This window comes from Siniperca chuatsi, linkage group LG4 (genome assembly GCF_020085105.1).
Source record: "Siniperca chuatsi isolate FFG_IHB_CAS linkage group LG4, ASM2008510v1, whole genome shotgun sequence".
Lineage (NCBI taxonomy): Eukaryota > Metazoa > Chordata > Actinopteri > Centrarchiformes > Sinipercidae > Siniperca > Siniperca chuatsi.
Window position 1 is genome coordinate 32,261,580 of NC_058045.1, and position 16,194 is coordinate 32,277,773.

Here is a 16,194-nt window from a genome sequence, read left to right on the forward strand (position 1 = left end):
CATACTTATCATCAACCGGTAAACCCACTTTGTACTTTACACTTATTTTATTTTATACTTATACCCACTTGGTACTTAATTAATCTGACCTGTATTATAGTGCATTATATGTTTTGCTCAGTGCTTCTCTTCCTGTGTGCGCTGACGTGACAGCGAGCTGCTGTAGCAAAAGAGTTTCGCCTCGGGGATCAATAAAGTGTTTCTGATTCTGAAAACAAAACCCAAACATCTCACATCTCAGCTGTGGAAGGACGAAAAGCAGAAATCAGACCCGAAAGCATTTTTTACTCAGAGAAATTGCAGATTTATTGCAGAAATACATCCTCAGCGATTCTACATCTTCAACATGTCACTGTTTGAAAACTGAGAGTTGGAATATCAAATGACATTCAAATATTTGGTTTGGAGGGAAATCAGTTAATTTCCCTAAAAGATAATTATGTAACAGAAGTTGAACTTTCTTTAATACCTCAACCACTTGAAGGTTTTTGGTCAACGCTGAAATAACTTTAACCAGAAGGACTTTTAAAATACATCAAATGTTATAAAGATAAACTGTAATTTTTAGGATCCTTCTCCACCTGTCTGTTGACTGAAGTATCTGCAGCAGACAGACTGATAAATCAAATCAACTAAAACGGTTTTCTGTGCCTCCCGGTGTCTCTGTCATTGTCTTCTATCTAAAATTAAACAAAACTAAATTTAATTAATATATAATCTTGGCAAACATACAAATACACACACATCGTTTCACGACATTCTTGTGAATTGATATATTTATCATGTAAAACCAGATGCTCGTCAGTATCATCTGCAGTATTCTAAGTCACTACAGTATTTGCTTTATACAGTGTCAGCTACAGTAGTCTAAGTTAACTACTTAGTCTATAATAACTAGTTTACAGTGGTCTGAAAAAGTGTTCGCCCGCTTCCCGATTTCTTATTTTTTTGCATGTTTGTCACACTTAAATGTTTCAGATCATCAAACTAATTTAAATATTAGTCAAAGATAACACAAGTAAACACAAAATGCAGTTTTTAAATGAAGGTTGTTGTTATTATTAAGGGAAAACAAAATCCAAACCTACATGGCCCTGTGTGAAAAAGTGATTGCCCCCTAAACCTAATAACTGGTTGCTCCACCCTTAGCAGCAACAACTGCAACCAAGCGTTTGCGATAACTTGCAGTGAGTCTTTTACAGCGCTGTGGAGGAGTTTTGGCCCACTCATCTTTGCAGAATTGTTGTAATTCAGCCAGATTGGAGGGTTTTCGAGCATGAACTGCCTTTTTAAGGTCATGCCACAGCATCTCAATAGGATTCAGGTCAGGACTTTGACTAGGCCGCTCCAAAGTCTTCATTTTGTTCTTCTTCAGCCCTTCAGAGACGCCACAACAACATCCAAAGAACTGCAGGCCTCACTGGCCTCAGTTAAGGTCAGTGTTCATGACTCCACCGTAAGAAAGAGACTGGGCAAAAAATCAGCCCCAGACCATCACACTACCACCACCATATTTTACTGTTGGTATGATGTTCTTTTTCTGAAATGCCATTACGCCAGATGTAACGGGACACACACCTTCCAAAAAGTTCAGCTTTTGTCTCGTCAGTCCACAGAGTATTTTCCAAAAGTCTTGGGGATCATCAAGATGTTTTCTGGCAAAAATGAGACGAGCCTTAATGTTCTTTTTGCTCAGCAGTGGTTTTCGTCTTGGAGCTCTGCCATGCAGGCCATTTTTGCCCAGTCTCTTTCTTATGGTGCAGTCATGAACACTGACCTTAACTGAGGCGAGTGAGGCCTGCAGTTCTTTGGATGTTGTTGTGGCGTCTCTGAACGGCTGAAGAAGAACAAAATGAAGACTTTGGAGCGGCCTAGTCAAAGTCCTGACCTGAATCCTATTGAGATGCTGTGGCGTGACCTTAAAAAGGCAGTTCATGCTCGAAAACCCTCCAATGTGGCTGAATTACAACAATTCTGCAAAGATGAGTGGGCCGAAACTCCTCCACAGCGCTGTAAAAGACTCACTGCAAGTTAGCGCAAACGCTTGATTGCAGTTGTTGCTGCTAAGGGTGGAGCAACCAGTTATTAGGTTTAGGGAGCAATCACTTTTTCACACAGGGCCATGTAGGTTTGGATTTTGTTTTCCCTTAATAATAACAACCTTCATTTAAAAACTGCATTTTGTGTTTACTTGTGTTATCGTTGACTAATATTTAAATTAGTTTGATGATCTGAAACATTTAAGTTTGACAAACATGCAAAAAAAAAAAAGAAATCAGGAAGGGGGCGAACACTTTTTCACACCACTGTAAATTACAGGGACAGTCCAACAAGACAGATTTCAGTTTCATCTGTGTCTCCTGTTCAGAGACACTGCGGTGGTGTTTAGCCTAGCTTAGCACAAAGACTGGAAACAAGGGGAAACTGCTAGCCTAGCTCCAACAAAAGTTTAAAAAAAATCACCTTCCAACAACCAGCGGTGGAAAGTAACTAAGCACATTCACTCAAGTACTGTAGTTAAGTACATTTTGAGGTACTTGTACTTTACTTGAGTATTTCGATTTTATGCTACTTTATACTTCTGCTCCACCACATCCCAGAGGGAAATGTTGCACTGCACTGCATTTATTTAATAACGTTAGTTACTAGTTGTGTCTGCAGATTCACATAATTAATTCAAAATATAATCAACAAATAAATCAATAATATAATATATATTATTCTGAAATGGCTCATTCTGCTTAATACTTGTACTTTTCGTACTTTATGTACATTTTGCTGCTACTAATGCAAAATTGTGATTGCAGGACTTTTACTCGAGTATTTCTACACTGTTGTAGATATGCTCAGATATGGAAACCCCGCTCGCTCTGCGTACTCGTTACCGGTCATATGTGTCTGACCTGTCCTATTGGACGCACAGAAATGAAATTTATATCCATCTTCAACATTTTCCCAAAATACTGTTCCTTTAATTACAGCAGTTAAGTTCATGTTTGTGACAATAATCTACCACAGATCTGATTCTTTGAGTTCGAACAGTAAAAACATGCAGAAACACTATTGAGTGCTATTTTCTCAAAATGCTGAGTTTCATGAAGTTTAGCTGCAAACTGAAGCAGGTATTTCCCCGGTGGACAACATTTAAGGCCCCAGGTTTGCCATGTGTCAGCTGGTTTGTAATGTAAGCATTTGATTTATTACAAATTTGTTTTAGACGCATTTAATCTCTGTTGTGTAGAGGCGCAATGTGAAGCTCTTGAAGCTGAAGTTAATCTAGCCACCTGTTTAACGTCTCGGGTCAAAGGCAAAACGTAATTTGAGCATTTTCTTTTATTGTGTATTTGTTTGTTTAACAAGCATTTCCTGGCCTGAGTCTCATAAAGCTTCAGATAAAGTGCAGACAAGTCACAATAACTTTGCTTTGAGCACATGCAGAACGTAGAAAGTGAACCACACTGATGATTGCTGCAGTCCAGTCCTGTCAGCCCAAAATACACGGCACCACCAACCACACTGTAAATTAAACTTACTAGATAGTGTTTTGTATTTATACTTATCATGAAATTGTACATTATAGTGGATGCACCCAGATAGTGCTCTGCTCAGAGCAGTCTGCAATCTATCTTACTCAGAAATGCAGATCGCATCAGACCGACGCGGATGCATTTGTGTGTCTGAGTACAGAAATCGAAATGTGCAGTAATGCGAAGGCAAGAGCAGCTTTGTGCAGGAAATTAAGCTAAAGGTCTTAAAGGGAAACACACACTTCGGTCTAAAAATGGCGTATTTACTGACCGAGCTTCTGTTTAGCGACATGAGCTCAGAAACTAAAGTGCTCTACAGTAGAAACTATGGCCTTCCTTTCCTGTAAGACGGACACGTCGCCTGCTGATGCGCTTGTGAAAAAAGTGCAAATAAGAAGCAGAACAGTTGCATATTATTGACGACGCGCTCCTGCTGCTGATCAGCACGTACGATCTGATTTCTGCGTTCAGTGCGGAGCGCGTGGATGTTTGGTACGTTGTCATGGTAACGGCAGAGGCACCAGCACGTCCACGTAGCTGACGGGGAACAGCCCCGATTGGCCGCCGAGCGCGCCCTCGTACCAGTTGGCGTCGACCTGATTGGTGAGGACGATGACGTCGCCCTCGCTGAAGTCCAGCTCGCCCTCGTGGTTCGGGTGGAAGGAGTACATCGCCCGGCAACAGGGCTGATCCAGGACCAGCTTACTGTCCGCTGGGCGAGAGACACCAAGACAAACAGAGAGAGAGAGAGAGGAACAGCATCATGAGGAAATGTTTAATGAAGATTTACTGTTAGTAGAGACTGTGAGCAGGACGTATTATTGCAAGTGCACTAAGCGTGGAAAAGACTTTTCTCTAGTAGGACGACAAGCTAACAGTTCATTTTGTCTGCATCTTCGTCCCGGATGGTCTCATGGAAAAGCTGCTGTGAGCTGCTCTCTGTCAAACCGACCAGTTAATCTTCTCCTCTTTAAAGTCTTCTCTCTCGTAAAACTGAAACATAATGTTTGAAAACAGCTTAAAGAAATAAAAGCATAAATCTCACCTTTGTGTCGCTTGTGGAAGTTTGTCTGTGTTTTCTTACCGGAACAGGAGACGGGACTGCCGGGTCTGGGCGGTAACACCGTCAGCTGCTCTCCTGTCACAGAAAGATGTGCAGAAAAATACAAGTTCAAAATCTTATACGATCAGATATTTTGCTCCAGACAAATGTGACGTGATCGTATTTTAAGGAGCAACCTGAGGAAACTGCAGATGTGATGGACGGCTGGAGGTAAAATCCGACGCTGCCGTTGTGTTCGCTTCTGATCTTTTTGGGCCTGAACCGTCGCTCTGGTTTGTTACTGGCTGCGGTCAGCCTGTTTCCCAACATATACAGAACATTTAAGAGTCTACAGCCATGTCAGCGTCAGCACACTTACAGCGTGTTAGCATGCTAACATTAGCTGGTTAGCAGTGAACACAGAGTGCAGCTGAGGCTGATGGGAACGCCATCAGCTCTGCAGGTTGGACACATTAACATGTCGACCTGATGGTGGCTTCAGTTGCTAATCCATGTTAATAGTTCACCCTGTAAACATGTCCGTCAGTCTCAATACAATGCTTTTGTTTGGCATGGTTTAGCCATGCTGGCGGCAAAACGTTAACTGATTGAATTTTTGGTTTCTGACCAAACACCTGCAGAGCTGATGGCGTTCCCATCAGCCTCAGCTGCACTCTGTGTTTACTGCTAACTAGCTAATGTTAGCATGCTAACACGCTAAACTAAGATTGTGAACATGGTGAACATTACAGCTGCTAAACATCAGCATGTTAGCACTGTCGGTGTGAGCATGTTTGACGTTAGCATTTAGCTCAAAGCACCGCTGGGTCTCAGCGCAGCCTCACAGAGCTGCTAGCTGCAGACCCAGTCTGGTTTATGTGCTCATCCCGTCTCCACGCAGAGACACAGGACACAGACACAAACAGTGATTTGCAGGTTGTTGTAGCCTTTAACTCAGCTTCAGCTGGGAGAGACTCATTCATGGTGCCAGTGGATGAACCCTCCTGACTGTGGTGACTTTCTTTACTGCCATTTTCAGGCCAAAATGTTCACCTGTATAACATATCTCAAAATCTAATAAGAAGATTACAGTGAAATTTCCGGAAAATATTCATGCTCCCCAGAGGATCTCTCTCCATTTTGGTGCTCTCTGTGCTCATGGCCACCGAGTGTAGAATCTTATTGATTATTGATTGACACTGTGGTCTTCCCTCTGGAGAGATGTGATAGGTGTTGAACACGGGCTCACCTTGCCTGCAGGTTGCCATGGAGACCCAGCAGGATGCGGTGGGCGTTGCGGTGAAAGTCCAGCAGTGCAGCGACCAGAGCTGCCAGACGACTGAGCTGATCGACCTGCGGGAGGAAACATCGTGACACATCTGTTCGTCTGCAGCACAGGGACTCTGACCAAACACTCAGTGGACTTCATATATTAATCACTACATATTAATGATAAAAACCATCATATGGTTCACTATTTAACTTTAAGAGTTACAGCCAGTTCTGGGTGTCTGGCCCAGCCTAGCGTCAGTACCTCTGAAGCTGAATACACATGAAATATAAAATACAATTTTAATCAAACAAAAGTTTTCTCTCGCTGGGTTTGCTCTCGAGTTCAGAAACAGATCCTGTGTGTTTGTCTGTTCGATTCTACCATTTTCAAAAACATGCACTAATCAGTGTTTTTGCGTCCGTCACAAACATCTCAGAAGCAGGAACGGTGCATCTTCCTGCTCCAGTCTGGCATTTTAAAATGATCCTTACTGACCTGAGGGGGGGGGGGGCGGCGCTAAAACGCTTCTTTACTAACTGGATTCTGCAGAATCTCAGAGGCATCGGCCATCAACAGTCCTGTTGTCAGTGTGGCTCAAGATTTGGGGCCAGTTAAGGATCCACTCTAATCGTGAGAAGCCCTTTCTCTAGGCTCCTGCTTCGGGTCACGCTGTGTTCCCCGCCTCCCGTGGACTCTCTTTCCCCGTCTAACTCCTTCTGATGCCTACAGGAGTCTCTCAACAGAACAGTTGGATGGAAGCATGTTTGTAAACTGACCCACTGCAAAAGGGTGTAGAATCAACTCTATACAACCCATGCAGCTGCATCTCTTTACTCCACATTTAACGCTGCTCTGAGTTAGCAGTTTACGGAGGCGCATTGCATTCACCAAAGAAGAAGAATTGTAGGCCTTATCTTGTAATTATGACTTCCATATCTCAAGATCTCATCTTAATTATGTGAAACAGTTAAGTTGGTTATCAATCATCGCTATTTGAGAAGACAATTCATTCTTATTTCCTCCTTGGTTTGAGACAGTGAGCAATGTGGATGGTAGAAAAGGTTTCAGTCGCAGTCGTCTGGACGCTGTTTTCAGAATCAAGACGTTTCGGCTCCCATCCGGAAGTCATTCTCAACTGTGGAAAAAATGGGACGGGAACTAGAAATTTAAGCTACTCTGTGTTACATAAGCCCCGCCCTCAGGAGGGAGTCTACCTGAGCATCTGTTAATAGCTAGTTTCACCTGAAACTGACCTAATAGTTTCCATGATGGCCCAGTAATCAGTAATCAGGCCTGTTGTTTTCTGGCTGCACCTCCCTCATCACTGTTAAGTACCTGATTAGCATGTGATTGGCTTGACCACGGTGTTAATACACTGTGGTAAACTTTAGGCAGATTGAATCTCAGACCACCATTTCTGTTCAAAGAGGGGTTTTCGTTTTTCACAAAAATGGCTTCTTTGACTCCTCTTTCAAACCAACTCTTCTCTCTACTTAGAATCTCCACCTCGCTGTCTTCAAATGTGCGGTTTGTAGCTTTTAGATGCAAATGCACGGCGCTCTGCAATCCTGAGTAAGCGTGTCGTCTGTGCTGATAAAGTCTTTTGTGAAGTGGCTGTTTGGTCCCGCCTATGTACCGCTCTTTGCAGTTTTCCTCACTGCACTGAATGGAGTAGACAACATCGCTCTGTTTCTGTGTACAGTGTCCAGACGACTACGACTGAAACCTTTTCTACGATAGAACACTCCTGGACGAATGAGGGACGACACCCAGTAATGTGGATGGTTTCATTATTATTAGTATGTCAACACTGAACAGGCATATCAAGTTGTTGGGGTTGTTCAGGTGGAAAACACTCTGTTGGTTCAGGAGCAGCTAAACCAGTACGGGATGCTTCATGGATACACAGCTATCAAAGTGTGTGAACCTCTCGAAACACTATGGTCCATCTGGGAACAACTGTCAAAATAAAGCATGCAGTTAAGTCTGATAACAACGTTTGCAGTGGCGGTGTAGCAGAAGGTCCGGGTCACAGAATACACTGTAACACCTGTTGTCTCCTAATTATAAGATATTGTCTTGTAATTATGAGATACAGAGTTATAATTACTAGATAAGGTCTCCAATTTATTTTTGTGTGACTGCAATGCACCTCCGTAGGAACCGGGCAGCTTCATGCCTCATCAGAACCCATCAGGACGGGTTAAAGTCATTCACGGGCTCCATCGGTACAGAGCGAATTTCAGACAAAATAAAATGCCCTAAGATTGGTTTTCAAATACAAAACACCATTAACAAACTAATGCATTTTGTTTTTCAAATACAAAACGTACATAGGATGTAACGACTAAAACAGACTACTGTCAGATCAACCAGAGCGTTTTGGAACATCTGGACAAATACCCAGTAATGTGTATGATTTATTCCCTCTTCGATATCGTGTACGTGTGGGACGGCTGTAGGCTGGAGTTAATGTCGGTAATGTTGGAAAATTCAGTAAAGGTATAATCATAAACTCAGAGACATGAAGCATCTCTGCGCAGTCTTCTCACAAAGTCAGAACTGAACCGATCAGACACTCAAATCACCGATCACGAAGTCATTCGGATCAGTTTCTGACGGCTTGTCGGCTCAGACTCACGTCGCTCTGCAGCAGGACGAACATGCTGCTCTCTGCCAGCTCCTTGGAGGTGACGAACTTGTCCCAGGCCCGCCGGACCTCCTCCGCTGGGACTTTCCCTCTTCGTCTCCTCTTGTAGTCAAAGTCCAGCCGACGGCCGTTCAGCTTCTTCAGCTGGTACTGAGGAACCAATCAGAACAAAGATCAGATCACATGGTTACTGAATATCTGGACAAAATTCTTCGTTCAGATCTGAGCAGTTTCTGTTTTTCCCACTTGGGTTCTGGGTGATTACATCTGTGCTAAAGCTGGAACTTGCAAAACATTACTTTTAAAATGCCATTTAAAAAAAATAATTTTTGTGTATTTTTGAAACACACGACTCCTCAGGGTCATAAAAGTCAAGACTGTGAAACCTTCAGTCTCAGATGAGAAAAGAACATCAGTTTTGTTTTTCTGCGTTTTGTTTCCGTCGTGCCAGCGAACGTGAGCTCCTCTCACCCGGATCTCCTTCAGCTCCGTGTTGTGGAGGTCCTGCAGAGGGTCGATGAAGGTGCGCTTGACGTTGACATCCAGAGCGTCCCTGGCCTGAGCAACCTGCTGCAGGGCGTCACCCACACCAGTCAGAGCACCGCCTGAACCACCAGGGGACCAACCAGAGGACGAGAGGAGGACCAACCAGAGGACGAGAGGAGGACCAACCAGAGGACGGACCACAGGACGAGAGGAGGACCAACCACAGGACCAACCAGAGGACGAGAGGAGGACCAACCAGAGGACGGACCAGAGGACGAGAGGAGGACCAACCAGAGGACAGACCACAGGACGAGAGGAGGACCAACCAGAGGACGGACCACAGGACGAGAGGAGGACCAACCACAGGACCAACCAGAGGACGAGAGGAGGACCAACCAGAGGACGGACCAGAGGACGAGAGGAGGACCAACCAGAGGACAGACCACAGGACGAGAGGAGGACCAACCACAGGACCAGCCAGAGGACGAGAGGAGGACCAACCAGAGGACGGACCAGAGGACGAGAGGAGGACCAACCAGAGGACCAACCAGAGGACGAGAGGAGGACCAACCAGAGGACGGACCAGAGGACGAGAGGAGGACCAACCAGAGGACGGACCACAGGACGAGAGGAGGACCAACCACAGGACCAACCAGAGGACGAGAGGAGGACCAACCAGAGGACGGACCACAGGACGGACCACAGGACGGACCAGAGGACGAGAGGAGGACCAACCACAGGACCAACCAGAGGACGAGAGGAGGACCAACCACAGGACCAACCAGAGGACGAGAGGAGGACCAACCAGAGGACGGACCACAGGACGGACCACAGGACGGACCAGAGGACGAGAGGAGGACCAACCACAGGACCAACCAGAGGACGAGAGGAGGACCAACCAGAGGACGGACCACAGGACGAGAGGAGGACCAACCACAGGACCAACCAGAGGGGCGAGAGGAGGGACCAACCACAGGACCAACCAGAGGGCGAGAGGAGGACCAACCAGAGGACGGACCACAGGACGGACCAGAGGGGATACGAGAGGAGGACCAACCAGAGGACGGACCAGAGGACGAGAGGAGGACCAACCACAGGACGGACCAGAGGACGAGAGGAGGACCAACCACAGGACCAACCAGAGGACGGACCACAGGACGGACCACAGGACCAACCACAGGACGGACCAGAGGACGAGAGGAGGACCAACCAGAGAACGGACCAGAGGACAGTCCACAGGACGAGAGGAGGACCAACCAGAGGACCAACCAGAGGACCAACCAGAGGACGGACCACAGGACGAGAGGAGGACCAACCACAGGACCAACCAGAGGACGAGAGGAGGACCAACCACAGGACCAACCGGAGGACGGTCCGGAGGACGAGAGGAGGACCAACCACAGGACCAACCACAGGACGGACCAGAGGACGGACCAGAGGACGAGAGGAGGACCAACCACAGGACCAACCACAGGACCAACCAGAGGACGGTCCGGAGGACGAGAGGAGGACCAACCACAGGACCAACCACAGGACCAACCAGAGGACGGTCCGGAGGACGAGAGGAGGACCAACCACAGGACCAACCACAGGACCAACCAGAGGACGGACCGGAGGACAAGAGGAGGATGACCGAACAAAGAAAAAACAGGAAAAGCAGAGAGTCAGCAGAGTAACATTTTTTAAATTACACCGGAAACGTTTGCACATTTCTGCCGGGCAGATTGCCGAGGACTGAATCTTCCACAAAGGCAGACAGACGCGCGCTCATTAATCTAATCTGTAGTCTGAAATAAACGCAGTCTCGTGACAATGTAGTCTGAAATACTGTGAGAACATTATTTGTATTTGCACAAATAAAAGCACAGATAAAAACGATGTCTAACATTAAACAGACTAAGATTAAAATAAACTACAATCTCAGCGTATTGCTCAGTGTTCAGTTTGCTTTAATGTTGTTTGGATGGTTCAGTTTTATTGCTGGACATCTGGGGCTGCTTGTACAAAGACTTTGACTGTAGCTTAAATCAGTTCACGTTTTGTTTTGTAAGACTTTTTAAACCAGACAATAAAGAATAAAAGTTGCAGGTTGATTCTTACTGGGACCGAGCAGATATTTATATTATCATTCATAGATTTCCAAGGCGTTACTGGTCCCTGACCCTCTTCCCTTTCTTATTGTTTGCTGCATTAAATGTTTAATGTCACGTTTTCCTCCATTTGTGATTGTTACCATGGAAACACAGCTCTTAGCTGGGCCGGCGGTGTTGAAACCGACATCGTACCAAATTCAGAAGCAGCTCCGAGCTCCTGGCCGTAGTGCAGCATGCAGTCTCCCAGCATGCCCTCTGTCTGCGGGTAACCCGTCCACTTCCCCTGTCCTCGAATCCTGGACATCGTGTTGAGCATGCTCAGTTTGGCTCTGTATGCTTTGACAACACAAAGACATTCAAGAATCAATCAGAAGAATCAACAGACGCAGTAGCGTTGGCGGCTTTATGTTTCCATGAAAACTATGACTTTCTTGTCAGTTCTGTGCGACCCGGAGTGGGCGGAGCGAAGCACCTGTCAGCGCGCAGGGGGAGGAGTTTGGAGAAGGGGAGGTGACGTGAGGGCACGGCCCCTCCCCTGTCTGAGACCGGGCTGCCACACCAGTTCGTTTCGACGACTTCCGTTCACACTGCAGGCAAAAGTGGCCCAAATCCGTAGTAGTAGTAGTGTGAACGCTCAAATCTTGCCCAGATCTGATTTTTTTCAAATCAGATTTAGACCACATACATATGTGGTCCTGAATCAGACCCAGATCTGATTTTTTTCAATGCGGCCGCAGTGTGAACAACCAAGGCGAATTTGATGCGACTTTTACGTCAATCTGCGTCGACATTTGTCACAACTATGCGCCGGCGAGTCAGCCCCAGACACGACAGACGCAGACAGTAACGTTAAAAACTTGATGGAGCGAGTCAATGGAGGGAGAGTGAGGTGTTAGACCTAATTAGTACATGGGGAGATACTTCAGTTCAAACTAAACTAGAAGGATCCTACAGTAACCGCTCCGTTTTTGAAAAACTAGCACACGAAATGGAAGAACGGGGACGCAGAAGAACGTGGCTTCAGTGCCAAAGGAAGGTGAAGAGTCTTAAAGGTAAATTTAAAGAAGCAAATGATTCTAACAACCGAAGCGGTTCGTGGTCGCGTCATATTGTTCTTTTGCTCATGCGGGTTAGTTTGAAACCTCAAACAGTTCACACTGGAATCAGATACAGGCCACATTTTAAAAGGTAATGTGAAATGTGCCAAACAAAAAATCGGCTCTGAGCAAAAAATCAGAATTGAGCATTAAGACTCGCGGTGTGAACGGGGCCTTATTGTTTATATCCTGTGAGTGACGTCGACATGCTGTGTGTATCTGACGTCCTAACAGCTCGTGACGTATCGTCTTGGAGCTGTCTGATACCTGGTAAGGCCGAACTGTAAGGAAGCAGATCATTCACTGTGTTGGAGCCACTTAATATACTTACCTTTGAGATAAAGCCTGTAAGTAGACTGGTACTTAATTTATTTTCTGACCTGTTTTATAGTGTTTTATAGTGCATTGTATTATATTTTTTGCTAGTACTTTCTCCTGTGTGCACTGACGTAAAGGCGAGCTGCTGTAACAAAGAGTTTCCCTTCGGGGATCAATAAAGGATTTCTGATTCTGACTAACTGTTTAAATTTAGAGAAAGTGGCTGCATATTTGTTATCCTGTATTTACTTACATTTTCTATAAATAGGATCCTGATGAAGGCTTGAAAGATTACTTTTTAACCTTAGTGGATGCATTGATAATGTACCTTTGTTCGTTATTCTTAGTTATGGTATGCGTGGCAATATATTGATTTATGTTCAATCATCCATTCATCTACTCACTCCCTCACTCAGTAAACGGTTAAATGCCTCTCGGATCCTTGTGTTTAAATGTGCACACCAGCTCGAAGAACTATGGCCCAGTCGTCCTTATAATACCTAATCAGGCAGTAATATCTCATTTACATCACATGTCAAGTTTAGACTTTACAGTCTTTTTCAATTATTATTCATCATTAGTTATTTTTGAAATGTAAGCAGTTGTCTTGAGTGGGAAAAATATCAAAGCTTTTACCTTATTGCCTTTTCTTTGCTCTTATTATTATCGTTTAGTATCACTTCTTATAACAGAAAAGAACACTGAATTATATATGAATGAATGAATACATTTTTAATTACACTTTATCAAGCATACAACCAAGCGTATGCCCAACCGGCACGGGCTTACAAGAGACTACAAATTCATATAAGCCAGAACCAGAATGCAGGTAAATAAGTCCAAAAACAGAAAACCACTTTCAACAACTTTCATAATCCAATCTTCAGACCTTCATTGTCTACAACTAAATTAAATCACTGGACAAAACATTTACCATATAATACTGGAGAGAGTTAAATAATCCATCTTGCCTTCTTTTGACTTAAACTCATCAAAATTAAACAGCCACTCCAGTTTTTGATCATCTCTACGCCAGAATATGTCAGGATTTTGTCGAGCCATTTCAAAAGAGAATGAGACTCACAGCTCACAATCAGTTTTCCTCCTGAATATCTGAAACGTGTGATTCCCCTGTGTTCAGTGAACGCAGCTGTCGTGTTGTGTTTATGGCGGTTGTTTTTCTCAGTACCTGGGTTTGGCTGGAGGAACTCCGTTGTTTTGGACAGCAGCTCAGCCAGCAGAGAGTGGATGACCACAACAGTCTGACAGAGAGAGAGAGAGAGAGAGGAAGTCAGTTCTGATCAGAGTCAGGTCTCTGTGTGAGCACAGTGACGAGTCGTATTCACAGCTTTACCTTCTCCATCTTCAGGAAGTCTTCATCCATCTTTGTTCCTTCAGCTCCCATCAGCCTCTCGTTCAGCAGCTGCAGGAAGAGTTGTGGAAGTAGCAGCAGTAGTAGCAGCAGTAACAGTAGCAGCAGCAGTAATAGCAGCAGTAGTAGCAGTAGAAGTAGCAGTAGCAGTAGTAGAGTGGTAAGGCGGTGGCAGCGGCGGTGGTGGTGGCGGTGGTGAAGTGGTAACAGCGGTGGCGGCGGCGGTGGTGGCGGCGGTGGTGGTGGCGGCGGTGGTGGTGGTGGTGGTAACGGTGGCGGTGGTAGAGTGGTGGAGCGGTGGTGGTGGCGGCGGTGGTGGTGGTGGTGGTAACGGTGGCGGTGGTAGAGTGGTAAGGCGGCGGTGGCGGCGGCGGCGGTGGTGGTGGCAACGGTGGCGGTGGTGGCGGTGGTGGTAACAGCGGTGGTGGTGACGGTGGTGGCGGTGGTAGCGGTGGCGGTGGTAACGGCGGTGGTGGTGGCGGTGGCGGTGGTGGGAGTGGTAACGGCGGTGGTGGTGGTGGCGGCGGCGGCGGTGGTGGTGGCAACGGTGGTGGTGGCGGCGGCGGTGGCGGTGGTGGTGGCAACGGTGGCGGTGGTAGAGTGGTGGAGCGGTGGTGGCGGTGGTGGTGGAGCGGCGGCGGTGGTGGTGGTGGCGGCGGCGGCGGTGGTGGTCGCGGCGGTGGCGGTGGTGGAGTGGTGGAGCGGTGGTGGCGGTGGTGGAGTGGTAACGGCGGTGGTGGTGGTGGCGGCGGCGGCGGTGGTGGTGGCAACGGTGGTGGTGGCGGCGGCGGTGAACGGTGGTGGTCGCGGCGGTGGCGGTGGTAGAGTGGTGGGCGGTGGTGGCGGTGGTGGTGAGCGGCGGCGGCGGTGGTGGCGGTGTGGAGTGGTGGAGCGGTGGTGGTAACGGTGGTGGCGGTGGTGGTAACAGCGGCGGTGGTGGTGGCGGTGGTAGAGTGGTAAGAGCAGTAGTAGTAACAGTAGTAGCAGTAGTAGCAGCAGCAGTAGTAGTAGTAGCAGTAATAGAAGTAGTAAGAGCAGTAGTAGTAGCAGTAGTAGCAGTAGTAGTAACAGCAGCAGTAGTAGTAGCAGTAGTAGAAGTAGTAAGAGCAGTAGTAGTAACAGCAGCAGCTAAGTTTTCGTCAGAGGTTATGTACTTTATAATTAGTGGTGGAAAGTAACTAAGTACATTTACTCAAGCAGTGTACTTAAGTGCGATTTTGAGGTACTTTATGCTACTTTATACTTCTACTTCATCTCAGAGGGAAATATTGTACTTTTTATTCCACTACATACTTTTCAGATTAAGATTTTACCTGAAAAACTGATGATCAGTTAATAAAATATGCTGTCTGTTATAGATGAACCTACCAACAAGTATATAAAGCGGTTCAAATGTTCAAGTACAGCTCAAATTAATATGTAAACAATAATGAACCAATAATATCCCACTGACAGGTAATGTGTACTTTTTATACTTTAAGTACATTGAGTTTCTTAAGCAACATTTTGATGGCAGCAGTATCAGAGGTAGTAGTAGTAGTAGTAGTAGTATTAATAGCAGTATTAGTAGTAAATAGGGTACTAATACTACTGTTAGTAGTACTGGCAGTAGCAGCAGTGATTGTAGTAGTCAGTAATCAGTAATCAGGAGCAGTAGGCCGAGTAGAAGTACAAGTACTACGATAAACAACAACAGTATTGGGTAATATTAGATAACAGGTAAATTGCAGGTTGGCAACATAAATAAAATCATATTTTATCATTAAAGTCTCTGATGGATCGATCATTTCACTGATATACTAATAGTGATGTGATGGATCGATACTGATGTGTGCCTGCAGGCCCTGTGTCGCAGTAAAACCACAGAGGCCAGCCTGAACGGAATATTCACCCAGAAACGAGCCCAATCCCCCGGTAGATCAGCCCGGTTTGACCCGGCTCGGCCCGGCTCGGCCCGGTTACCTGGCTGGCTTTGTGGAGCTGCTTCTTCATACCGGAGACAGACATCTTCACCGGCGGCCGGGGATCAGTGGAGCTGCCGCCGGGTACCGACCGGCTCCATCCCGTCTGAGATGCTCCGTCCCCCGCAGATACTCGGAGCACCGCTCCGCCCCGCCGGCTGCAGCCTCCGGGACCGGGACTGGCTCCGGGACCGGGACCGGTTACTCTTATTTCTCACAGCAGCTTAAATGTATTATTCTGACAAGATTTTGTCCAAAATAAGGTTTGTCATCATCACGGTTATTATCACATGTTGATTACAGGCGCTCTGCCACTGCAACATTAGCTCATGCATTTTTACATTATTATTATTATTATTATTATTTCTTTCGATA

General features: G+C 46.0%; 1 protein-coding gene across 4 annotated transcripts; it reads right to left on the reverse strand.

The window, feature by feature from the left end:
• Positions 1-2,220: 2,220 nt before the first annotated feature.
• On the reverse strand, positions 2,221-15,952 carry sh3gl3b (SH3-domain GRB2-like 3b). Of its 4 annotated transcripts, none has more exons than XM_044192245.1 (10): positions 15,821-15,952; positions 13,841-13,909; positions 13,676-13,748; positions 11,264-11,407; positions 8,964-9,097; positions 8,484-8,642; positions 5,819-5,922; positions 4,767-4,885; positions 4,612-4,665; positions 2,221-4,239 (listed from the first exon to the last, which is right to left on the reverse strand). In XM_044192245.1, exons 1-10 carry the CDS (start codon positions 15,863-15,865, stop codon positions 4,028-4,030), a joined length of 1,113 nt encoding a protein of 370 aa, XP_044048180.1. In that variant the 5' UTR covers positions 15,866-15,952; the 3' UTR covers positions 2,221-4,027. The 4 variants fall into 4 exon arrangements, with proteins under 4 accessions (XP_044048180.1, XP_044048179.1, XP_044048181.1 ...); XM_044192244.1 differs by having other exon boundaries at positions 4,573-4,665; XM_044192246.1 differs by having other exon boundaries at positions 4,573-4,665; positions 15,750-15,862.
• Between the last annotated feature and the right edge of the window lie 242 nt (positions 15,953-16,194).

Coding starts and splice junctions, on each gene's coding strand:
- sh3gl3b (XM_044192244.1), bottom strand. CDS start 15,865: ATGTCTGTCTCCGGTATGAAGAAGCAGCTCCACAAAGCCAGCCAG. Junction 4,886..5,818: donor CATGGCAACCTGCAGGCAAG/GTGAGCCCGTGT, acceptor GTTGGGAAACAG/GCTGACCGCAGCCAGTAACA. Junction 4,240..4,572: donor CTTCCACAAGCGACACAAAG/GTGAGATTTATG, acceptor TCTCTCGCCCAG/CGGACAGTAAGCTGGTCCTG.